This window comes from Lithobates pipiens, unplaced genomic scaffold, assembly GCF_037356315.1.
Source record: "Lithobates pipiens isolate NorthernLeopardFrog02 unplaced genomic scaffold, aLitPip1_a1.2 Scaffold_19, whole genome shotgun sequence".
Lineage (NCBI taxonomy): Eukaryota > Metazoa > Chordata > Amphibia > Anura > Ranidae > Lithobates > Lithobates pipiens.
The window spans coordinates 581,918,669-581,945,035 of record NW_027507764.1 but is presented as its reverse complement, the minus strand read 5'-3'; the positions used below and the strand labels follow the sequence as shown (position 1 = coordinate 581,945,035).

The 26,367-nt window shown below is 46.4% G+C and overlaps 1 protein-coding gene across 1 annotated transcript in view; it reads right to left on the bottom strand.

The window, feature by feature from the left end:
* Positions 1-26,367, bottom strand: part of LOC143997704 (cytochrome P450 2C3-like) — a 154,028-nt gene that overhangs the window by 17,187 nt on the left and 110,474 nt on the right. Inside the window, exons 7-8 of the mRNA XM_077493484.1 lie at positions 12,555-12,696; positions 2,381-2,568 (exon numbers count right to left, since the gene is read on the bottom strand). Coding sequence (XP_077349610.1) covers positions 2,381-2,568; positions 12,555-12,696 — 330 coding nt within the window. The remainder of the gene's footprint in view (positions 1-2,380; positions 2,569-12,554; positions 12,697-26,367) is intronic.

Below are 26,367 nucleotides of genomic sequence, written 5' to 3'. Positions count from 1 at the left end.
AATGTTGTTTGGGTACAGCATCGAACAAGCGCGCAATTGTCAGTTAAAGCGATGCAGTGCCGTAACGCAAACAAATGGCCTGGCCATTAAGGGGGAAAATCCTTCCAGTCCTTAAGTGGTTAAGAGCACATATTGGACTTTATTTTTGGATATACAGTTATGCTCATAAGTTTACATACCCTGGCAGAATTTATGATTTCTTAGCCATTTTTCAGAGAATATGAATGCTAAAAACACAAAAACTTTTCTCTCTCTCATGGTTAGTGTTTGGCTGAAGTCATTTATTATCAATCAACGGTGTTCACTCTTTTTAAATCATAACAGAAACTACCCAAATGACCCTGATCAAAAGTTTACATACCCCAGTTCTTAATAGTGTATTGCATTGTATTTAACATTAATGTTGCTTGAAGTCTTGTGGAATTTGTGGAGGAGGCTCTTTATCTTCTCAGATGGTAAGTCCTCCAGTTCCTGTAAATTCTTGGGCTGTCTTGCATGAACGGCACGTTTGAGATCTCCCCAGAGTGGCTCAATGATATTGAGGTCAGGAGACTGAGGTGGCCACTCCAGAACATTCCCTCTGCTGTAGCTAATAACAGGTCAACTTGGCCTTGTGTTTTTGATCAATTGTCATGTTGGAATGTCCAAGTACGTTTCAGGCCCAGTTTCCTGGCTGATGAATGCAATTATTAATCCAGAATTTTTTGATAACATACTGCATTCATCTTGCCATTAATTTTGACCACATTTCCTGTGCCTTTGTGGATCACACATTCCCCAAAACATCAGCGATCCACCTCCGTGTTTCACAGTAGGAATGGTGGACTTTTCATCACAGGCCTTGTTGACTCCTCTCCAAATGTAGTGTTTATGTTTGTGGCCAAAAAGCTAAATTTTGATCTCATCACTCCGAATTACTTTGTGCCAGAAGGTTTGAGGCTTGTCTCTGTGCTGTTTGGTGTATTGTAAGTGGGATACTTTGTGGCATTTGCTTAGTAATGGCTTTCTTCTGGTGACTCGACCATGCAGCCCACCTTTCTTCAAATGCCTCCTTATTGCGCATCTTGAAACAGCCACACCACATGTTTTCAGAGAGTCCTGTATTTCACCTGAAGTTATTTGTGGTGTTTTCTTTGCATCCCAAACAATTTTTCTGGCAGTTGTGGCTGAAATTTTAGTTGGTCTACCTGACCGTGGTTCGGTTTCAACAGAACCTCTCATTTTCCGCTTCTTGATTAGAGTTTGAACACTGCTGATTGGCATTCTCAATTCCTTGGATATCTTTTTGCATCCCTTTCCTGTGTTATACAGTTCAACTACCTTTTCCCGGAGATCCTTTTGACAATTCTTTTGCTTTCCCAATGACTCAGAATCCAAAAAAGTCAGTGCAGCACTGGATGAAAGATGCCAGGGTCTGTCAGGAGTCCAGAAACTCATTGACCTTTTATACACACACACACACTACTTACAAGAAAACAGATCACAGGTGAGGACGGTTACCTTTAATAGCCATTCAAACCCCTTTGTGTCAACTTGTGTGCATGTTATCAGGCCAAAATTACCAGGGCATGTAAACTTTTGATCAGGGTCATTTGGGTAGTCTCTGTTGTGATTATGATATAAAAAGAGTAAGAGTAAATACAGTTGATTGATAATAAACGGCTTCAGCCAAACACTAACCAAGAGTGAAAGAAACATTTTTGTGTTATCATTCATATTCTCTGAAAGAGGCCAAGAAATCAAATTTTTCCAGGGTATGTAAACTTATGAGCACAACTCTATTTTCTTTTTCACCATATAATTGGTTCTTTTTGATATAGAATCATATGGACTCACACTAATGGTTCAGAATTTGTATATCTGGTACTCACATTGTTTAAATATTTTAGGTTGCAAGCTTATATATTTTTTATACATACTAGTACTGACCTCTGAATTTAGCAGTACTTGCTCTTGCCCCCTAAACTTTTCAAACCTTCCTTTTTAATGGCGCCATGCTTGGTCATCTCCAAAAAAAAAATTTAAGTACACTATGGGCTTGTGACCTTTGATCTCTTCTATGTCGTTCAAGTAGATCTCCACCTCTCCAAGGTTGCCTACCCCTGCTGTAGTACATTACACTCTTCTAAGGTAAACATTAAAGGAAACAAACTCAGAATGAAGCTGCATGACATCTTAATGGTAGCTGGTCACAGGCAGTACAAGAGAGCAGTCACTTTTCTTGCTGCCATAAATACTGCATGCGCCTATACTCCCATACCCTACAACTTTCCCTCTCTATACAGATTGTTCTTTTTTTTTTTTTTTTTCAGGGGTGTTATATCACTATTTCCCTTATTATCTGCACACTCATGGGCTGGCATATGTCATAGTCGTATACCTTTGGGATGCTGTATCCATGGAACTCGATGTCTTTGGTCACAGCATGAAAGAAAGCAAATGATGCAAAATCTAGAACTCTCTGTATTTCATGGATGACGGCGTTGGTGTATGGCAGTTGTGGTCTGTTTTCGATCCCAGGTAGATACAATGACTGTGTCACCTCATCAATTTCTTGTTGGACCTTTGCTGAAATATAAAAGAGAGTTACCTGTGATTTCCTAAAACTTCTATGTTAAAGTGAATCGTTGGACTTTTTTGAAATGTACATTGTGAATGTGTGCTTCCAGCATGGAGTTTGTTGGCCAGTGCTCATCGCTACTAGCTAGCTGCAGTCTGGAAAGAGCAAGGGAGCACAGTGTTGTAATGTTAGGAGATTATGGAATTATAGGCAGTGCGAGAACCACTCATTCTTTTCAGTTGCCCAGTACTTGCCAATACTCAGTTGTCTCAATCATTTGTCTCCATGCAGCCATCAAACAACTAGTCATCTCCTGCAGCGCTGTGCAGTTGTTGGCTGGAGACAGTCTCAGGATTATGCTATGCTAAAGAGATGCTCAGAAGAGACATGTGGAGGTCAGTGAAAGATGTGGCCTATGGGTTCCACAAAACATGTAGGTTGGGGTAACTTGAAGTATTCGGGATAAGTGGGAGTATCTCAGAGTATTTGTGAGTACGGGAATAACTCGGGGGGATCGGGAGTAACTCGGGGGGGATCGGGAGTAACTCGGGCAGGATCGGGAGTAACTCGGGCAGGATCTGGAGTAACTCGGGGGATCGGGAGTAACTCGGGGGGATGGGGAGTAACAGGAATATTGGGACTGAGTAGCTTGGCGTACCGAGAGTAATTTGGAGTAAGTGGAGTACTGGGAGCAGTTTGCAGTGACTCAGTAACTTGAAATAAATTGGAGCAGATCAAAATTAGAGTAGTCTGGGGTAACTTGAAGTGCTGAGCAAATTGGAGTAACATGAAGTACCAAGGTAATTTGGAGTTACTTGGGCCTGGGGATCAGTGAGACAGGAGCAAAGAGCAAGAAAATGATTATCCCCATTAGAGTAGCAGGTAAGACGTCCAACAGGATTGGTAATGCGACTCAGTGCACATCTTACTTCATGAGTGCTTTCCTTGAAGAGCCGTTCGAGAGCGAATACTGCTGTGCGAGATGTGATCTATTAGTTTCTCTGGAAGCCCCGATCCTGGATCAGATCAGGTGGCAACTATGAGAAGCATCAGCAACCTGTAAAGGAGCTTGGACATTATCCAACAGGTGCTGGCAGGGGCCAGTATAGACTGGGTGAGGATATGGAGGTACAGGAGCCAGAGGTAGGTAGCTGGGTGACAGTTAGAAGGAGGGGGTAGAGGGAAGAGCCTTAGGAAGGCTAGTTCTGAGTTGGTACATCCCAACAAATATGCCAAGGTGCGTGATGTTGGGGATATCAGCTCAGGGGTTGCATGGAGAAGCCTCCCTCCCCTAGCTGCCAGAGGAACGACTGCTCTGGTAAAGAGGGGAGCAAGGATACAGGCAAGGTTAGGCAGATTCTGGTGGTAGGGGACTCAATTATTAGAAGGGCAGATAAGGAATCATGGTCTTTATGACAGATTGCCCTAATGGTATGCTTACCATGCACGCTAAAGCCGCGTACACACGTAGCCGTCTGTCCGACGTACTTAGTCTGGCGGACGTCCGCCAGACTGTCCGTCGGAATTTCCGAACGGGCTACTTTCCCACACATGGCACTTTTTCAGCGGACTAATACAGCGTACTTAGTCCGCCGTACTATCGGCCCTACTTTTGAAATGAACGGACTCGCCCACACACGCAGAGGAAAGTCCGCTCATTTCGAGCCTGTCTCCAGGTAGGCGGGGCCCGCGAAGGAGACGTCGCTGGCCCCGCCGCCTGGTATGGACTTAAAGGGGAACCCCAACGCCGAAAAAAATCGGCGTGGGGGTCCCCCAAAGTCCACAACAGACCCTTGTATGAGCACGCTACCCGGCCGGCCAGGAAAGGGGGGCGAGCGAGCGCCCCCCCTCCTGAGCCGTACCAGGCCGCGTGCCCTCAACATGGGGGGGTGCCTTGGAGAAGGGGGGCCGCGCAGCCCCCCACCCCAAAGCACCTTGTCCCCATGTTGATGAGGACAAGGGCCTCTTCCCGACAACCCTGGCCGTTGGTTGTCGGGGTCTGCGGGCGGGGGGCTTATCGGAATCCGGGAGCCCCCTTTAATAAGGGGGCCCCCGGATACCGGCCCCCCACCCTATGTGAATGAGTATGGGGTACAATGTACCCCTACCCATTCACCTGTAAAATAAAAGTACAAAAAAAACACAACACACGAGATAAAATACTTTATTGCACAGCTCCGGGGGTCTTCCGTCTTCGGGGGTCTTCTCGCCGGACTCCTCCGCTATCTTCTTGTAGCTCTTTTGCTAGCGGAGGAGCCCAGCTTTCTTCCTCGCCGCCGGCCTCTTCTTCCGACTTCGGGGGTCTTGTCCCCCTCTTCGGTCTTCTGTCGCCGCCGCCTTCCGTTCTTTTTCTTCTTCTTCTCCAGGAGATGTTGACTCGACACTCTCTCCGGCCGCAATGCCAGGGACGCCCTGCGCTGCCACTTATATAGGGACAAGGGGCGGTGTCACATGGCTTTATGTCACATGGGTTGCTCACATGGGTTGATGTCACATGGGGACTGTGACATCGTAAGGGGGTGGGGTCACATGTGATACCAACGCATGTGACATAAAGCCATGTGACACCGCCCCTTGTCCCTATATAAGTGGCCGCGCAGCGCGTCCCTGGCATTGTGGCCGGAGAGAGCGTCGAGTCAACATCTCCAGGAGAAGAAGGAGAAGAAGAAGAAGAAGAAGAAGAAGAACGGAAGGCGGCGGCGGCGACAGAAGACCAGGCCACCACCTGTAAAAGAGCTATAAGAAGGCGCGGTGGCCCGGCAGAAGAACCGAAGAGGGGGACAAGACCCCCGAAGTCGGGAGAAGAGGCCGGGCTCCTCCTCCTTATTAAAGGGGGCTCCCGGATTCCGATAAGCCCCCCGCCCGCAGACTCCGACAACAAACGGCCAGGGTTGTCGGGAAGAGGCCCTTGTCCTCATCAACATGGGGACAAGGTGCTTTGGGGTGGGGGGGCCGCGCGGCCCCCCTTCCTCAAGGCACCCCCCATGTTGAGGGCACACGGCCTGGTATGGCTCAGGAGGGGGGCGCTCGCTCGCCCCCTTTCCTGGCCGGCCGGGTAGCGTGCTCATACAAGGGTCTGTTGTAGACTTTGGGGGACCCCCCCGCCGATTTTTTTCGGCGTTGGGGTTCCCCTTTAAGTCCATACCAGGCGGCGGGGCCAGCGACGTCTCCTTTGCGGGCCCCGCCTACCTGGAGACCCGCTCGAAATGAGCGGACTTTTCTCCGGGCGGGAAAAGTCCACTCATTTCAAAAGTACGGCGGACTGGCACACACACGGCCGGATTGTCCGCCGAAATGCGAGTAGGCGGGCAGATTGGTGTGCAACACGGCATTCTAAGTCCGCCGTACTTTCGGGTCAAAAAAGTATGCCGGAGGCTACACACGGGGGGATTGTTTGGCGGACTTGAGTTTGCCGGACTTTTCCACCGGATTGTTTGATCGTGTGTACGCGGCATAATTCAGCACATCATGGATCAGATGGACAGATTATTGGGTGGGGCTGGGGAGGACCCAGCTCTCATGGTACACGTTGGTACCAATGACAAAGTTAGAGGAACATGGAGCATCCTAAAAAGGATTTCAGGGGCTACGTTGAAGAGAAGGACCTCCAAGGTGGTATTCTCAGAGATACTACCTGTACCTCGAGCCACACCAGAGAGCCTGGGTGGCGGAGGGGGAAGATTCAGAGGAAGCTCTAGCAAACAGTGAGCGGAGGTCAGAGGGTACTAAAAGAGGCATTAGTGGTAATATAATACCCTATCCCTGGAGGGGTGGGTTGGCAAAACATAATTACAGCCTCAAAAAAACTAATAAGGAAATAATTTGTACCAATACAAAAAACTGAGAGGCATGTTCACAAATGCCAGGAGCCTAGCTAAAAAAATGGAGGAGTTGGAGCTGCTGGTACACAAGGAGGATTTGGACTCGGTGGGTATATCAGAAACATGGTTTGACAGCTCATATGATTGCTTAGCATCTATCCCGGGGTATTTATTGTATCAAAGGGACAGGGAGGGTAGAAGAGGAGGCGTTTGCTATATCATAAATGATTTTCCAGTGAACGTGAAGGGACGACATTGCAAATGGCGAAAGGGGGAGATGAAATCCCTGTAGGTGGAGCTTCAAAGGGAAGAGACAAGCAGGAAATTAATAGTGGGGGGTATGCTACAGTCCCCCTAATCTGAAAGATGAGGAGGAGTTCGCCCTCCTATAATGCCCCGTACACACAATCGGAAATGCCACCAGCAAGACTCCGATGAGAGGTTTTGGTTGGAAAATGTGACCGTGTGTATGCTCCATCGGACTTTTGCCGGAGGAATTCCAGTCATCAAAAGATTGAGAGCAGGTTCTCTATTTTTCGGTCGGAAAAAGTTCCTATCCGAAAATGCGATCGTCTGTATGCAATTCCGACGTGCAAAAAAAATCACGCATGTTCGGAAACAATTCAACGCATGCTCGGAAGCACTGAACTTCATTTTCTTGGGTTGTCGTAGTGTTGTATGTCACGTGTTCTTGACGGTCGAAAGTTCAGAGAACTTGTGTGATCGTGTGTATGCAAGCCAAGCTTGAGCTGAATTCCATCGGAAAAACCATCCAAGTTTGTTTTTTCTGACGGAATTTCTGATCGGGTGTATGGTTATCTTTTTGGACTGCACCACCTCAAAGAATGATTGAAATCCACTGTTGGCACGTAAACTGTGGGCGGAGTCGGAAAAAGCCTGCGAGTTGCATGACCGGAGGAACCAGTGGGAGGAGTCTTGCCTGTTTCTTTTCCCTGCATGATGCACCGCATGAGTGTGTCGTAGGAGAAAGAGGAAAGAGGTTGTGTTTCTTTGCGGAAAAAAAAAGAGAAAATGTTCCGAGTGCCAGGAACATCGTCCATCATGGGACCCAGGATGCCTTCGGTGGGAAATCTCACAAGTGTGAGACTGTCTGGGACTTTACTGATGGATACAGGAACTCGCCTGAGGACGCAGGGGTGTTTTATACTGTACACGACAGTAGACATCGAGGCCCTGGGAATGCTCTGCGACAAGTGCGAGGGACTGGTCGCAAGTCTCCGGCCGTTTGTCTGTTGTCTGCAGTGTGGAGAGTATTTGTTCAAGGTGGAGCAACCCACTGTGCTGCCACGGGCGTACCGCATGGACTGGGCCATGGGTATTGCCACCGAGGAATCTGCTGTCTATGCTCCTGTGGCTAGGCCTACTACTTCTAGGGTGATTGCTACAACCAGTGTCCCGGAGGGAGATGCTGTTACCACTGTTGCTGGAGGAGCCACTCCGGATGTCATGAATACCACTTCAATGATCGTTACCACAACTACTAAGCCTGCTTCAAAGAAAGTGGGCTATGTCAAGTCCTCCTGCGGCTGCAGTAGAGGTCCATCTCAGAGCTTTCATGGATCGGATCAGAGGAAGGAGATCGTTCCCAAGGAATCCGCCACAGATACCGGTGAGAACTCTGGGGAAAATTGTGTTAAGAGGGGCTGTACATAATTATTTACCAGCGGAGGAGTTGCAGGACTCAGAGATAGATTCCCTCTCCAATGTTTCAGGGGATGATGATTAGCCCTCCTGGCGGATCAATGCATTTCCAAGTCTCAGGGCTGGCTAGCCCAAGATGAAGCAACTGCAGGGACAGGCCTGAATGGATATTGGGGCCTATTGATTCCAAGGTGGTCTGGTGCTGTCTCATCTAAGGAGAGGCCCAGCAACTGGAGAAGCATCCAGGGGAGGACTCTTCAGGAGAAGGCCGTGCACAAGGCTAGCTTCTCTTAAGGCGCCTGGAGGCTCAGTTGAAGGACATTTCATGAATCTACACTCATACGGCATCACCGGACCAGCTGAGAGATACTGGTACCGTATGATAGCTCTTTAAATTTGTCTATGTCCCTCAGTTACATTCAAGTCTGTGGCAGAGACTTTTCTCAAGTATTCTACATTCAAGTCTGTGGCAGAGACTTTACTTAACACCCTACCGGCTGCTAGGCCTAGTGAGAGGAGGTCTATCCGGGGGTTGTGAAATCCAGCTGTGAAATGGTTATTCTCTGGATTTCTTCTATAAGGGACTTTCCATTTTTGCAGTCCAAGGTGCCTGAACTTTCTCCTAACCTTCTACCTTAAACTGAAAGACTATTTTGCTTCAAATAGCCCAAAAGAAGATTCAGTGTCAGTTTCCACATTTCTTTTGGCCATCTACCACGGGAAACCCTAGACGGAGAAGCAGTAAAGAAGGTAACGGTAAGCCCAATAAAACCAGCAGCTCCTTCGGGGGTCAGTGCTACATATAGGCTACGCTGAATGCAGAGTATAAAATACACATATTATATATATATACATACACACACACACACTAGCCTGACATATATATATATATATATATCATATACACTGCCACTAACTAACCTGCCTGCCTAATCTAGCTCAATCTCTATTTATCCGTCCACTATAACACACTATACGGGCGGCCTTATATAGTGTGGGGCGGGGACATAGTCCCCCTGAGCCATGATTTGGCCAATTATGGCTCTCGCTGAGGAGCATGCTGTGATTGGCCAAAGCATGCAGGTTAGGTGTATGCTTTGGCCAATCATCATACAGCAATGCACTGCGGTCTGCAGTGCATTATGGGGTGCTCGAATTTGCTGCAAACACCCCATAAAATTCGCTGTTCCGCGAACGGGTGACCTCCAGGCTCATTCCTACTGAATCCTATGTGAACAGGCAGGAGAAGGGCAGAGGAGTGACCACTCTTGTGTCAAACCTCTCCCTTCTGTGCCTCAACACCACAGGCCAAATGGAGCAGCAAGATATAACAATGTCCTTACATTAACAGACTTATTCATTCTGAAATACTTAAACCCACTCTGTCAGCAAATAGAGTGCTGGGTGTAGGTACTTGTACTTGTGTTACTAACTGAAAAGTCCCTTAGAAGGAGGAGGATATGTTGTAGTCTCTCAGAGAAGAAAGAAGCCTTTGGTCTTCAGCTAGCGATTTTTGAATAGAGTACTTGAGATATCCTGCTGGAAGGTGAAGTAGCCTGCTGACACCTTAACTGGCAATGTGTAGCAAAGGGTATTTATGATGTTCTGTGGAAAAGGAGAACTGCGGTTGAGTTGCAAAGTGTCACTGTACTAAATGCTTTCCTACTCAGTTTTTACACAGGAAAAGGAGGGGTATAACACCCAAAATACTAGAAAAGCTTAACACAAATAAATTACCAGGACTGGATGGCTTACACTGAGAGTCCTTAAAGAACTCAGGTAGATTATAGCCAGACCGCTATTCTTAATTTATATAGACAGCATACTGACAGGAATGGTACCAGCTGATTGGTGAAGAGCCAACGTGGTACCAAAATTCAGAAAAGGGCTGAAACATACACCACAGACCAGTAAGTCTAACATCGATAGTATGTAAACTATTGGAGGGGATGATAAGGAACTATGTCCTGGAATTTGCTGATGAAAATACTATCATTAGCAGTAATCAGCAAGAGTTTACGAAGGGTCGTTCATGCCAAACCAATCTGTTAACATTCTACGAGGAAGTGAGCCATCTATACAAGGGAAGACCAGTGGATGTGGTATATCTGGATTTTTCAAAAGTTTGTAGGAATGTAGGTCTGTAGGCATGGACCATAGGGTTTGTACATGGGTACAAAATTGGTTATAGGGGCGTGTCCAGAGGTTGGTGATAAATAGCGAATACACATATTGGTCTAGAGTGATAAGTGGGGTGCCCCAAGGCTCTGTCCTGGCAGCAATTCTGTTTATTTTTTTTCATAAACGATATAGAGGTTGGTAAAAAATGGCTTAGCCTCAATGTTTGCTGATGACACAAAGCTAAGTAGGGAAATAACTTCACAGCAAGATTTAGAAACTTTACAACAGGGCCTCAAAAAAATAATGGGGTGGGCAACTATATGGCAAATGAGGTTTAATGTTGAAAAATGTTGAGTAATGCATTTGGGGGCTATAAATGCTAATGAAAGTTACTCGCTAGGGGGAGAACCACTGGGGGAATTCAGGATGGAAAAAGATCTGGGGGTCCTAGTAGATCAAAAACTCAGAGCAATGGCATTCAACACCAAGCTGCAGCAAGCAAAGCCAACAGAATATTAGCATGTATAAAAAAAGAATTTACCGTATTTATCGGGGTATAACACGCACCGGCGTATAACACGCACCACAAGTTTAGGAGGGCATTTTAAGGAAAAAAGTTTTAGGAGGGAAGTTTAAGGGAAAAAAAAAAACTTACATTTAAATGCCCGTCAATGCAGCCTTATCAGTGTGCATCTGCAGCCTTGTCCATCATTGCAGAATGATCAGTGTCATTTGCAGCTTGCCCCCACACTGTTTGCAGCCTTGCAGAGTATCATTTGCAGCTTGCCAGTGTAATTTCTAGCTCGCCCAGCGTAGTTTGCAGCCTTCCATGTTTAAATATCCCGCCGCCGAGACAGACCGAGCGAGCGGCGCCGAAAAATACCGAGCGGCGCCGAAAAAGACCGAGCCGTCTGCTCGGCTCCGCTCGTAGTCCTGCCTCCCTGCTGTTTCTGGAGCGAGCGCTGCCGAAAAAGACCGAGCCGACTCTACTGTGTATTCGGCTTGGCTCGGCTCGCAGTCCCGCCGAGCCGAGTACACAGAGTACACAGAGTCGGCTCAGTCTTTTTCGGCAGCGCTCGCAGAAACAGCAGGGAGGTGGGACTACGAGCATACGGCTCGGTCTTTTTCGGCGCCGCTCGGTATTTTTCGGCGCCGCTCGGTCTTTTTGCCTCACAGACAGTGGGGATCGGCGTATAACACGCACCCACGACTTTCCCCCGATTTTAAGGGGGAAAAGTGCGTGTTATACGCCGATAAATACAGTACTCCAGAGACAAAACAATAATCCTGCCACTTTGGTTCAACCACATCTGGAGTATTCCATCCAATTCTGGTCGCCAATCCTCAGGAGGAAGGTGCTGGAACTGGAGAGAGTTCAGAGAAGGGCAACAAAATTAATAAAGGGACTGGAGGACTTCAGTTACGAGGAACGACTACAAGCACTATAGTTATTCTCTCTGAAGAAGAGACGACTGAGAGGGGATATACAAATACCTCAATGGTAATTCTGGCATAGGGAATAAACTATTCAGTCTCCAGGAGTGTAATGCCTCATACACACGAGCGGAATTTCCGTCTGAAAAATCTTGAGTGGTTTTTCTGACGGAATTCCGCTCAAGCTTGGCTTGCATACACACAGTCACACAAAAGTTCTCGAAACTTTCGACCGTCAAGAGCCGAGAAAATTAAGTTCAATGCTTTCGAGCATGCGTCGAATTGTTTCAGAGCATGCTTAGGAATTTTGCGTGTCGGAATTGGTACAAACGATTGGAATTTCGTATGGGAACTTTTTCCGACCAAAAAATTGAGAACTTGCTCTCAATCTATTGCTGGCGGAAATGCCGCTAGCAAAAGTACGATGGAGCGTACACACGGTCGCATTTTCCGACCAAAAGCTCGCATCGGTCTTTTGCTGGCGGCATTTCCGTGTGTACCAGGCATAAGACGACACGGGGGCCACTCAATGAAACTGGAGGAGAAGCGGTTTTACCTTAAACGGCGTAGAGTTTTTTTTCTCACTGTCAGAGCAGTAAAGCTGTGGAATTCTCTTCCACAATCAGTGGTGTCAGCGTAGTATTGATAGCTTTGGAAAACTCTTGGATGTGTATCTTAGAAAGCACAGTATACAGGGATATGGAAACTTACACCTACACAGGTTGAACTGGATGGAATGATGTCTTTATTCAACCTTGTCAACTATGTAATGTAGGTAAAAATAAAGTTCTCAAGCTTCACTTAAAATGTCTTTTTAGAGTACCTCCTAGTATCAACTTAAACAATTTTTGTTTGTGGTGTAGTGTTGGATGAAGTGTGCAAAGTTTGGAATATCTGACAGAAAAACAAAACAAATTATTCTGAATTACCAATGCCAGGGCTAATATGGATCTTACCTTGGACATCAGGATAGTGAGCAAAGAAGACCAGGCAGAATTTCAGAGTGTTAGCGCTGGTCTCAGAACCTGCTGCTAACAGACCCACCATCACCGCCAGCAGGCTTTCGTCACAGAAATCTGGGTCCGCCTCATGCTCCATCTAAGAAGACAGAGGGAGCAATAACATCAGCAGAAATGAGCAACTAGCATGAGCCGAACACTACAGCAGGCTGCCAAGGCATTACAGTATATATTTATTTTTTTAGAACCCTGCAAAAATTATTATTAATATTTACTTGTTCAATGGGTGGTGACTTTTTTCTTTCTATTGAAAAGCTATGGCCTGCATTAAGTCATGTGCCTGGTCCCTTACTGCTTGCTATGGTTCCTGCAGTGAGAGTTTGGGCAACCAAAACCCCAGACATGTGCCACAAGCTGAGAATTTTGGGCCAGTGGCTGCAGTTCTTTAACTGAGTAAAGAAAGGACTCATCGTCCACCAGACAAGTATTGATATTTTTATTTTTTTTTGCAAAGTGTATTTAAAAATGGCGAAAAAATTTGTGGAGAGAAGAAAAGGAAGGCAATTTGTTGACATGAGGAAAGGGGATAAACAGGGAGGAAATGGAAGAGAAAAATGATTAGATGAAAGGGAAGAATTAAAAGAAAGGGGAAGATGAGGAGTGGAGAGTAGAGGAATTGAAGAAGGAGGGAAAAGAAGGCAAATAGAGTAGAAAGGGAAGAAGAAGAGAAAAGAGAAGAGAGAAATGGAGAGAAAACAAATAGAAAGGAGGTAAGAGAGTATAGGAAAGGAGATAAGAGAAGAAAAATGGGGAGGAGAGGAAAAAGATGGAATTGAGAGGGGAAGAGAGGAATAGAGAAGGGAGGGTGTTGGAAGCGCAGCAACTGAATGCTGTCAGACGGAATGTATTTGCTTGAATGAGAAGTGAGTTAGCAGCCCTTAGTGGTCAATAGCCAAACCACCTCACCAGGCCCCACACCAGAAGGATCATATCTTCTCACCACTCCAGAAGGATCACGTCTTCTCACCACTCCAGAAGGATCACATCTTCTCACCACACCAGAAGGATCACATCTTCTCACCACACCAGAAGGATCACATCTTCTCACCACACCAGAAGGATCACATCTTCTCACCACACCAGAAGGATCACATCTTCTCACCACACCAGAAGGATCACATCTTCTCACCACTCCAGAAGGATCACATCTTCTCACCACTCCAGAAGGATCACATCTTCTCACCACTCCAGAAGGATCACATCTTCTCACCACACCAGAAGGATCACATCTTCTCACCACACCAGAAGGATCACATCTTCTCACCACACCAGAAGGATCACATCTTCTCACCACACCAGAAGGATCACATCTTCTCACCACACCAGAAGGATCACATCTTCTCACCACACCAGAAGGATCACATCTTCTCACCACACCAGAAGGATCACATCTTCTCACCACACCAGAAGGATCACATCTTCTCACCACACCAGAAGGATCACATCTTCTCACCACACCAGAAGGATAACATCTTCTCACCACGCCAGAAGGATCACATCTTCTCACCACGCCAGAAGGATCACATCTTCTCACCACGCCAGAAGGATCACATCTTCTCACCACGCCAGAAGGATCACATCTTCTCACCACACCAGAAGGATCACATCTTCTCACCACACCAGAAGGATCACATCTTCTCACCACACCAGAAGGATCACATCTTCTCACCACACCAGAAGGATCACATCTTCTCACCCACCAGTGACACCTGTCCCGACACTGGCTACAGAGTAATTCTGAAGGAAATAGTGCTGAACACCGAATATTCTCCCCCAGTCCTTACACACACACACACACACACAATACACTTCACTTGCTTCTGCCCAAAGGCATGGAAAGGAGTCACTGTATACTTCACAGGGCCTCCTACATTCGTGGTCCAGACCCAGTCCCTGGAAAGCTCAGTTCCACAGTGGACCCTGAGATAGGGTCCCTACTGCTGAGAAAGGCAGAGTAAACCGGCATTAATCCACCCCTTTGACAGAACAGTCACTGACCACCACTGCTCCCCCTCCTACACTGGCTGTTCTTCCTTCTTGCATAGATGTTACTCTCCTGCTTACTTGACCATCACAGTAAGGTTAGAGTTCATTCTCTATTAGCATTCACTGCAGGATCATGCACCTATTCTCTTCTCGTCAAGTGTGCAGACCAGATATTGTTGAAAAACTTGCTTTACTGATGTCGACATCTTTGCACTTTATGCAGTGGTATCAATACAGTCCAGCAACACAGTCATTTTCACATAATGATGGTTATTAGGAAGTCAAGTCGTCTTCTTATTACTATATAGGATTTATATAATGCCAACAGTTTACACAGTGCTTTACAATATAACGGGGGACATTACAATTACAATACAGTTTAATACAGAAAGAATAGGAAAGCCCTGCTCATGGAGCTTACAATCTAAAAGGCAGCGGAGGGGAGGTGGTACAAAAGGTAATAGCTGCAGGGAATGATCTGGTGGAGGTTACTCAAGTACAGTTCTTAGAGGGAGGTTGGGTTGGCTTCCCTGAATGTAATTAAAAATTTGTATCTCCACAGGTGGTAACTATGGATATGACACTTAAATATAACTTGCCATGTCCAAATAGTTGGATTATTGAAAAATTCGAAATTTTTGGATTTTTAGGCATAACACACTTTAATATACACTTGTGTTATGCCTAAAAAGTCCATCATCCAAAAATTTCAATTTTTTTCAAAGGCTTCCCTGAATAAATTCGCTTTTAAAGGATCACCTAAAGGCAGACAGGGTACAGACTACCTGGATATTCTGGAGTAGAGAGTTTCAGAGAATGGGGAAGGCCCTGGAGAAGTCCTTGAGAGCAAAAGGTCTTGGGAGGAGCATAGAGGATGATTTTGGCAGTATCTTCAGATAAGTTTGGTGATGTAGCTGGGGGTAATGTTGTGGATGGCCTTATATCTTGTGGGTAGTATTTTCAATTTTATACAACAGTGTAGGGGAAACCAGTGAAGACATTGGCAGAGAGGAGCAGCAGTCAGATTGGTTAGTAAGGTCCAATTGTGTAGCAGCGGGGGGGATAGCCTGTGTAAAGGTAGGTCAATGAGGAGGGAGTTGCAGTAGTCAAGGCTGGAAATAACCAAGGAGTGAATAAGTTGTTTTGTGCTGTCGTTAGTCGGGAAGGGAAGAATTCTTGAAATGTTACAGAGGTTAACCACCTTCAGACCGGACCATTTTGCTGGTAAATGACCAGAGGTCTTTTTACAATTTGGCACTGCGCTGCTTTAACTGGTAATTGCGCGGTCATGCAATGTTGTACCCAAACAAAATTTGCGTCCTTTTCTTCCCACAAATAGAGCTTTCTTTTGATGGTATTTGATTGCCTCTGCGATTTTTATTTTTTGCGATATAAACGTAAAAAGACCGCAAATTTTGAAAAAAAACGGAAAATTGTATACTCACCTTTCCGTAATTTTCCTTTCCTGACGCATCCCATGGCAGCACACACAGTGGGTTGTGACTCCGCCTCCACAACCTGATAGGACTGGTTAGCTATAAGATTTGAAGAGGAGTCCACCGTTGCATTCTCAGTAACTATCACCTTAGAGGGGTGGGATCCTGTGTGCTGCCATGGGATGCGTCAGGAAAGGAAAATTACGGAAAGGTGAGTATACAATTTTCCGTTTTCCTGACGCATCATGGCAGCACACACAGTGGGAAATAACTCGCTACATGGGAGGGTGCCTTTTAGAAGTTTTTTATTTACTCAAGTACAGGATATGGATGAGTTTGATTGAATAATTGATCTCCCGAACTCAACCGTAGTTAATTGAGCCGGGTCTATTCTATAGTGTGACATGAATGTGGTTTTTGATGACCAAGTTGCTGCCTTGCAAATAGTCTCTGGTGATACTCTGCTGTACGCTGCCCATGAGGTCGCCATCGCTCTCGTCGAATGCGCTTTCAGGTTTTCCGGTATTGGAAGGTGTTGAACTAGATATGCTTTCTTGATGACTTTAATCAACCATGAGGATATTGTTCTTGAAGAAGCCGCTTGACCTTTTTTGGCGCCATGCGGAATGACTAGGAGGTTTTCTGACTTCCTGAATGGAGCGGTAGCCTCCAGGTAGGCGGATATTGCAGACTTCACGTCCAGAGGGTGTGGATTTCCATCTGTGTTGAGAAAAACGGGAAGATTGATCTCCGGATTAAAGTGGAAGCTAGATGCTACCTTTGGCACAAACCGTTCCGAAGGTCTGAGTACGACCCTGTCTGGGAAAGAAACTAGGTGTGGTTCTTTGATTAGTAGAGCTTGCAGCTCGGAGACCCTTTTGGCCGATGTGATTGCAACTAGAAACGATAGTTTTAGTGTCAAGTCCCATAGGGATATTGATCCCCCCGTCGAGAAAGGTTCTTTGGTTAAAGCTTCCAGGACAATCGATAGGTCCCAGGTCGGAAAAATTGGTTTTCTAGGAGGCCTTATTTTTAGGCATGCTTTCTGAAACTGAATGATGAGGGGGTTTAAAGCCCACTTGATTCCTGTCATTGCGGATATGGCAGAGACGTGAACTTTTAAAGTGCTTGACCTTAAGCCTTTCTCTAGGCCTAGTTGTAGGAATTCTAACACCTGAGAGACTGATGGAGAAAGGGGATTCCAGGACTGTAGTTGGGCTATTGCAGAAAATCTTTTCCAAATCTTATTATATATGTTGTTTGTCGATTTCTTCCTTGCTTGTTGTAAGGTGGATATTACTCTTAATGAACAACCCTGATCTAGTAACCTTTCCCTTTCAGTTTCCAAGCCGTCAGGTGTAGTCGCTCTGGTGACGGGTGTAGAAATTTCCCCTGTGAGAGCAAGTCTGGGAACAGCGGAAGTGGGAGAGGCTCTTCTGTGTTCAATTGCAGGATGGTCGGAAACCATGGTCTTCTGGGCCAGAAGGGCAACACTGCTATTACCGTGGAAGACGAAGTCCTCAGTCTGGCCAGAAACCTGGCTATCAAGGGCACCGGAGGGAATATGTAACCTAGGCGAAATTCCCAAGGATGGTGGAGACAATCGATCCCTGTTGCTGCTGGATAGGCGATCCTTGCTAAGAAACGAGTACATTTGCGATTCGCTGGAGTCGCTGCCAGATCTATATCGGGAACACCCCATTTGTGTGTCAGAAGAGTAAAGGCCTTGTGACTGAGAGACCACTCGTTGTTTTAAATAAATATTCGACTTAGATCGTCCGCGAGTTGGTTGTGAATTGCGGGTACGTATACTGCCTTCAGATCCGTCAGGTAGACTTGGGCCCACTCGATTATGGGTCGTACCTCCTGCATTAGGACTTTGCTTCTGGTGCCCCCTTGCCTGTGGACATAATTCACAGCCACTGTGTTGTCCATACGCAGGAGGACACTCTTCCCTGAAAGGAGGGGACTGAAAGTTAGAAGTGCTTGCCATGCAGCCCTGAGTTCTAGAACATTTGAGACTATCCCCTGTGGACAGAAGGACCAGCGGCCCTGTGCTCCCCGATCTAGATGATACGCTCCCCAGCCAAGGTAACTGGCATCTGACGTTACTATTTCTGGGAGTGGATGAACGATGGGACGACGGCGAGTTAAATTGCTGGTTTGAGTCCACCAACGTACTGACTCCTTGACTGCTCTGGTGATTGTTATTTGTTGTGACATTGACACCCCGTTCCATTGTTTTAGGAACGAATTCTGGAATACCCTGGAGTTCCATTGAGACCACTGAACCATTAGAAAGGTTGATGACATTGAGCCCAGAACACTTAAGCATTTTCTTGCAGATAGGTGGTCTACTGATAGTAGCTTTCTCACTTTGCGGATAAGAGGATGAAGTTTCTCCTGGGGGAGCCCTACTGTGTTGGATCTGGTGTCCAATTCGGCTCCTAGAAAGACCATCTTCTGTACTGGGACCAGGCTGCTCTTCCTCCAATTCACTATCCACCCGAATTGCTGGAGCATGGAAATCAGAATTGAACGATGTCGTAGAAGTGTTTCTCGACTGTCTGCTAGAAGAAGAATAGCTTTTGAATTGAAAGTGTTGCCTGCCTATCGCAAAGCGTAGGTACTTTTGAAAGGTTTGATGCACTGGAATGTGTAGATAAGTGTCGGATAAATCGACCGAGAGCATCCAATCTTTTTCCCCTATTGCTAGTAAAATTGATTGGAGACTCTCCATCCTGAATGATTCGACTAGAATCATTTGGTTTAACTTCTTTAAATCCAACACGGGCCTCAGGTCTCCTGTTTTCTTTGACACCAAGAAAAGGGGAGAGTAAAACCCCTCTCCTCTCTGCTCCTGTGGAACTTCTATGATTGCTTGCTTCTGGAGCAACTCCATAATGTATATGACCAAAAGCTTTCGCTTCAGGCGCGAAAAGGGTAGTTTGGTAGATTTGTAGTGGTTTTTTGGCGGTTTTCGCTTGAATTTCCACCTGTGACCTTGCTGAATGGTGGATATCGCCCAGGGTTCTTTTATTTTGTCTATCCAAGTTTGGGCAAATAGCCTCAGCCTCGCACCAACTATTGCGGGCTGGGCATGCGTGGCATCAAAAAGATTTTTGTTGGTCTCCCGGCACGGTTGTCTTCGATTTTTGGACTCTCACAAAAGAGGGTTGTGTGCTTCGCCAATTCCGTATGAATTCTTTCCCGGGTCTATAAGACCTTATGTCCCGGTACCTTTCCGGAAGGTGACGTCTGAAGGGCGGATTTTTCTGTTGCTTGGATCTTCTGTCCGACGGTATTAGACCCGATTTTCCCCCCGTGACCTTTGATATTGCGGAATCTAATTTTGAACCAAAAAGGTTAGTGCCATCATAAGGGATCTTACACCAGCTGGATTTGGAAGTCGCATCAGCAACCCAAGGTTTTAGCCAGAGAGCCCTTCTGGAAGTTACTGAGGCCAGCATTGCTCTTGCTGAGGACCGAATAACGTCCACCGCCGCCTCCGCTACGAAATCACCCGCAAGGCTGAGTTCCTGCAGTGCTGAAATGATTTTGTCTTGGTCTGCTGCTTCTGCGATTAATTTTTCAACTCCAGATGTCCAGGAGGTGATGGCTCTACCGACCGCTGCTAGAGCGATTGCAGGCCTACAGGCCCCCCCCCCGCTGCTGAGTAGGCTTTCTTAAGGTCGAGATCGATTTTGCGATCCATCACATCTTTAAAGGTTACGGCGTCTTCTATTGGTAGGGTTACATGGCGCGCTAAGCGCATCAGTGAGGAGTCTACCACGGGAGCGGAGATAAGAGGGTTCACTGCTGGCTCTTTTAGGGGATAGAGCTTCGCTAATCTGTTGTTTAAGCCGGATTTCTTTTCTGGTTTTTGCCATTCATCTCTTATGAGCTCCTCTAGCTCTTCGATAAAGGGGAAGACCTCAGGGTCTTTTTTTTAGGTTAGGGAAGTATTTCCTTAACTTAGGCGGGACATCTCTCTCTTCCTCCCAACCGATCGCTTCCTTAACCGATTTCGCAAAAGGGTTTATTAATGCAAAGTCGAAAACTGTAGGGGTCAGGGGATCCTCATCCTCTGGGGAGTCATCTGGATCCTGAGGGGAATGAGAGGTTGAGGCTGAGTTAGATGACCTGATTGGATCATAAGCTGTCACCTGTAGGATTGTTTCCTTAACTGAGTCTCTTATAATATTGGAGGCTTCTCTAGCGTCAGCTTCCTTGTCCCGAGTTGCTTCCTCCAGACAGATTTGGCAAACAAGCTTACTAGGTAATGCTTGCGCTCCACAGACCCAGCAGGTATTAACCGCAGGACGGGTATGGTGTTCCTCTCGATGTGAGGATGGCGGTTCTCTGTGATGACGGGAAGACCTTGACCGACTTCGCCGAGAGTGAGAGTGTCTTGAGGGGGAACGTTCCTTTCTTTTAGAATGGGATGACCCCGAAGACCTGCCAGAGCTACCAAAATGAAAGGTATTAGTGGCAGTGCTCTCTTTTCCTCCTCTTCACTACTTACCAATCCATACGCCCCCTTACCTTGCAGTTCTAGGATGGTCTACTAAGGCAGCGGTCTCCATGGGAAGAATAGAGTACACCTGTGACCAGAGGTTTTCAGTATAAGAGCCGATGCAGAGTATGGGCAGAAGGTGCAGCACATAAATGAATGGCAAAGTGCATAAAGATTAAAGAAAAGAGGCTTACCAGAGTTCAGGAGGACTTGTCTTGCAAGGCAGAAGGCTGTGTGCAGAGATCAGGATGGTAGATGGCGTGGAAAGCACAAGCAGCACTTCCAAACGAAAATGACATTTTTTAAATAGCCCGCCGTCGCTGGAGGAGTGACGTCACCGCCGCGCATGCGCACTGGCCGCCTGCGCCGTCCTGCGCCATCTTGGATGCTGGCAAATGCAGAGGGCAAGGGGAAAACGTCACTTCCTGAGCGCCGATCGTCCGGACGGAACCGCCATGATGGAAAGGTCACAGCGCCGTGGAACTACAGGGCTCAGCGTGCCCAGAGGGGGAGAAAAAAAAAGGAGAGGAGAAAAAAAAAAAGGATAAAGACTGAAAACAGAAGGTAGGCAGAAAAGGAGACATGCTGGGGAGCACGACAGATAGGAAGGGGGAGACCGCTGCAATCATTACAACCTTTTTAAGGTTTTCCCTTTTAAAAGCCCGCTGCTTTGTAATTTTTTTGCCCCTGAGACCACCAGAGTGGGGCTCCCTGCGTTATGGCTCATTTAGAGACCGTACGGACAGGGACTTCCAGGTAGGAGAGGCTGAACCTAGCTGGGGTGGTGCGGTAAGGGGTTCCATGCTAACCGAACTCGAAACGTAATGTCCCATACAGGTGAGGAAAAAAAGGAGAATGCAACGGTGGACTCCTCTTCAAATCTTATAGCTAACCAGTCCTATCAGGTTGTGGAGGCGGAGTCACAACCCACTGTGTGTGCTGCCATGATGCGTCAGGAAAATGATATTTTCTACTTTTTGTTATTAGAAAAATCCAATAAACTCAATTTTAGTCATACATTTAGGCCAAAATGTATTCAGCCACATGTCTTTAGTAAAAAAAAAGTCAATAATTGTATATTTATTGGTTTGCGCAAAAGTTGTCACATCTACAAACTAAGGTACGTTTTCTGGAATTTACGCAGCTTTTAGTTTACGACTGCCTATCTCATTTCTTGAGGTGCTAAAATGGCAGGGCAGTACAAAACCCCCCCAAATGACCCCATTTTGGAAAGTAGACCCCCTAAGGAAATTGATAAGTGGCATGTTGAGCCCATTGAATATTTTATTTTTTTGCCTCAAGCGATTGAATAATGACCAAAAAAAATTTTTTTTTTATTTTTTTATACAAAGTTGTCACTAAATGATATATTGCTCACACATGCTATGGGCATATGTGAAATGACACCCCAAAATAAATTCTGCTGCTTCTCCTGAGTACGGGGATACCACATATGTGGGACTTTTTGGGAGCCTAGCCGCGTACGGGGCCCCGAAAACCAAGCACCGCCTTTAGGCTTTCTAAGGGCGTAAATTTTTGATTTCACTTCTCACTACCTATTACAGTTTTGAAGGCCATAAAATGCCAAGATGGCACAAAACCCCCACAAATGACCCCATTTTAGAAAGTAGACACCCCAAGCTATTTGCTGAGAGGCATTTTGAGTCCATGGAATATTTTATATTTTGCCACAAGTTGCGGGAAAACTTTTTTTTTTTTTTTCACAAAGTTGTCACTAAATGATATATTGCTCACGCATGCCATGGGCATATGTGAAATGACACCCCAAAATAAATTCTGCTGCTTCTCCTGAGTACGGCTTTCTAAGGGCGTTACAGTTTTGAAGGCCATAAAATGCCAAGATGGCACAAACCCCCCCCAAATGACCCCATTTTGGAAAGTAGACACCCCTAAATTTAGGGGTACACTAGTGAGACTAGGTAATAAATGGCGGGTGCCCTGAAACTATAAAAAAAATAACTAACCAACCAGCGTCACCTGTAACAGTTATATGGTGATCACTGGTGAAAGGGTTAACTAGGGGGCAATCAGGGGGCTTTATGCGGTAGTATATGGGGGTCCCTGGCGCTATAAAAAGCTGCGGCGAACCTAAATACCTACCTGCCTAACTAGCGTCACCTGTGACACTAATACAGCGATCAGAAAAACTATTGCTTATTAGGCTGGGTTCACACTTGAGCGATGCGGGAACGCCATGAATCCGCGGCGGGTTCCCACATCGCATGCCTCCCGGCGGCAGTTCACACTGCCCTATGCGAACTGCTGGGAGTGTCAGTGAAATGTTAATGACACCCCCAGATCAGTTCGCATATCGCAGTGCGATCTGCAAACTCGGATCGCATGGTGTGAACACCCATGCGATCCGATTCTGCTGCAGGCCAAAAAAAGGGTCCCGTGCGAATTTGCGGCGGGTGCGACACGAATTCAGCCATACTATCTGTATGGCTGAACTCGAATCGCACAGAGATCGGATGTGATTTGCACTGCAGTGCGAATCACATTCGTTCTCATAAACCGCTGCAATGTGAACCCAGCCTTAGTGACACTGGCGACGGGGGGTGATCACGGGGTTAAACCTTTATTGGGGGGGTTAGGGGGGCACATTAGAACTAAAGGGGGCTAACCCTAACTGCCCTAACAGTTATTACAGTCACAAATGACACCAATGCAAAAAAAAAAAAAAAAAAAAGCAATTGGTGTCACTGTGACTGGGGGGGCAGGGGTAATTGGGGGGTGATCGGGGGGTAAAGGGGGGGTGTGAGTGTGCCTGGCATGTTCTACTGTATGTGTGGTGTGTTGGTGCAACTCACCGAACCTCTCTCCTCGGTGCCGGAACGAAAAATACCGACACGGAGGAGAGAATACATCACTTCCTCTCCTGTGTTTACATTACAGGAGAGGAAATGATGTCACGGGACATTTTCATTCGTCGGGAGCGATCGCGAGGGGGTGGCCATGAATGAATGGCCGTCCCCTCATCCGGGATTGCTCCCGAACGAATACCGACCGCCGCAGGCACCGGGCGGGGGCCCGATCGGACCCCCGACCGGCGGGCAGGCAAGGACGTACATGTAAGCCCTTATGCCTGCCCGTGCCATGCTGTCGACGTACATCGTCGTGCGGCGGTCGGCAAGTGGTTAAGGAGCCAAGATTAGCCACTGATTGCATGTTAAGTCTGAAGAAGATGTCAGAGACTAGGATTACACCCAGCACCCTGACACGTGTCAAACACTCAACATATGGCTGACTCAGTGGCATGCATACCTTGCATTATGACAGTTCCCACTAGTAACTATACAGATTTTTCCTCCATTCCCATGTTCGGATCCCACCAAGGTTAACCAATGAATGAATGAATGAAATGATTGTATAGCGCACAATGTGAACTGAATCGCCTCTAGGCGCTGAGGGGAACCAAGGGGAAGAGAGAGAGAAGAGAGGGAGAAGAGGAGAGAGAGAAGAGGAGAGGAGATAAAAGAATAAAGGAAAAAGGGAGGATGGGAGGGGTATTTTAAAATTGGCCATTGCACTCTAATGTAATCATAGACAATTGTTTGCTGCACAAATATTTACATAATTACATAGTCAATGAGGTTGAAAAAAAAGACAAGTCCATCAAGTCCAACCTGTGTGTGTGCTTTTATGTCAGTATTACATTGTATATCCCTGTATGTTGTGGTCGTTCAGGTGCTTATCTAATAGTTTTTTTTTTTTTTTTTAATTATCAATGCTCCCCGCTGAAGCCACTGCCTGTGGAATAGAATTCCATATCCTTACCGCTCTTACAGTAAAGAACCCTCTAGGCAGTTAAACTGCTTCTCATCTAATTTTAGTGACTGGCCGCGTGTTTTTTTTAATTCCCTTTCGCAGAAAAGTTTTATCCCTATTGTGAGGTCACCAGTACGGTATTTGTACATTGAAATCATATCCCCTCTCAAGCGTGTCTTCTCAAGAGAGAATAAGTTCAAAGCTCGTAAACCTTTCCTCATAACTAAGGTCCTCCAGTCCCTTTATAAGCTTTGTTGCCCTTCTCTGGACTCTCTCCAGCTCCAGCACATCCTTCTTGAGGACTGGTGCCCAGAACTGGATGGCATACTCCAGGTGCGGTCAAACCAGAGTCTTGTAGAGCGGGAAAATTATCGCTGTATCTCTGGAGTTGATCCCCTTTTTAATATATGACAATATTCTGTTTGCTTTGTTAGCAGCAGCTTGGCATCGCATGCCATTGCTGAGCCTGTCATCTACTAGGACCCCCAGGCCCCTTTCCATTCTAGATTCCCCATGAGGTTCTCCCCCCAGTGTATAGATTGCATTCATATTTTTGCCACCCAAATGCATTAATTTTAAAATTTTCTACATTAAACCTCATTTGCCATGTAGTTGCCCACCACATTATCTTGTTCAAATCTTCTTGCAAGGTTTCCACGTCCTGCAGGGAAATTATTGCCCTGCTTAGTTTAGTATCGTCCGCAAATACTGAGATCGAGCCATTTATCCCATCCTCCTGTCAGGGCTGGGCTCAGCATTTCCTTCTCTGAGTTGGCCGCTCAGCTGTTGGCTAATTGCCAGCTTCCATCTCTCTCCACAGTTACCCAGCTGTTGATAATCCTGCTCGTCAGTCCTGCCTACTTAAGCTGTCCAGTCAAGAGGAGCTCTGCCTTCGCCTTGGTCACATTACAAGAAAGATCTCCTGTGTTCCTGTTTAAAGACTGGCTTTGCTGACATCTCTTCTGGCTCCAGATTAAGAATGCCGATTCCATTGATTACAGAGTTATTTGACCGCCTCAAGGGAGTAACTGTTTTCATGAAGCCTGATTTGAGAGGGGCATACAATCTCGTGAGGATTAAGGAGGGCGATAAGTGGAAAACTGCGTTTAATACCAGAACAGGCCATTATGGAGTACCTCATAATGCCTTTTGGCCTTTGTAACGCCCAAGCAGTTTTCCAGGAATTTATGAACGAGGTCCTCCGAGATTTGTTGCAGTTATGTGTGGTGGTTTATCTCGATGGTATCCTCATATTTTTTAAGTCCCTGGAGAGCCACTACACAGATGTTCTTGTCCTTCAGAAACTAAGAGAACAATCTCTATTGTAAACTGGCTTTGCCAACTATTATTGGAAGTTTATTCGTAACTTCTCATCTCTGGTCAAGCCCCTGACTGATATGACCAGAAAGGACGGTAACCCACACACTTGGTCTCCGGAGTCCATTAAGGCCTTTGAGAGTCTCAAGGCTGCCTTTTTTTCTGCTCCTGTGTTGACACATCCTGATCCTATGTTACCTTTTATGCTTGAGGTTGATGCTTCTGAGACTGGTGTTGGCGCCCTTCTGTCTCAACGTCCTACCTCTGAGAGCGCTATGCATCCTTGTGGCTACATTTCCAAGAAATTGTCAACTGCAAAGTGCAATTACGAGATTGGTGACAGAAAGCTGTTGGCGATCATTTTAGCCCTGAAAGAATGGAGACATCTCCTCAAAAAGGTACCACTGTGCCGGTTCTCATTCTTACTGATCATAAGAATCTCACATTCTTGTCTGAGGCTAAACGCCTCTTTCCCAGGAGGGGGCGCGATGGGCTTTTTTCTTGTCAAGTTTAAATTACATTGTAAGGGCTGATGCCTTGTCACAACAATTTTCCTCCACTTCCAAGTTGGAGTCAGTGACGGTTCCTGTGATTCATCCTGATCGTATTCTGACTACAGTTCGCACCAGTCTCACTACTTCTTTGGGTGACAAAATTCTTGCTGCTCAGGTCCATGCTCCTCCTGAGAAACCTTGTGACCTCTGCT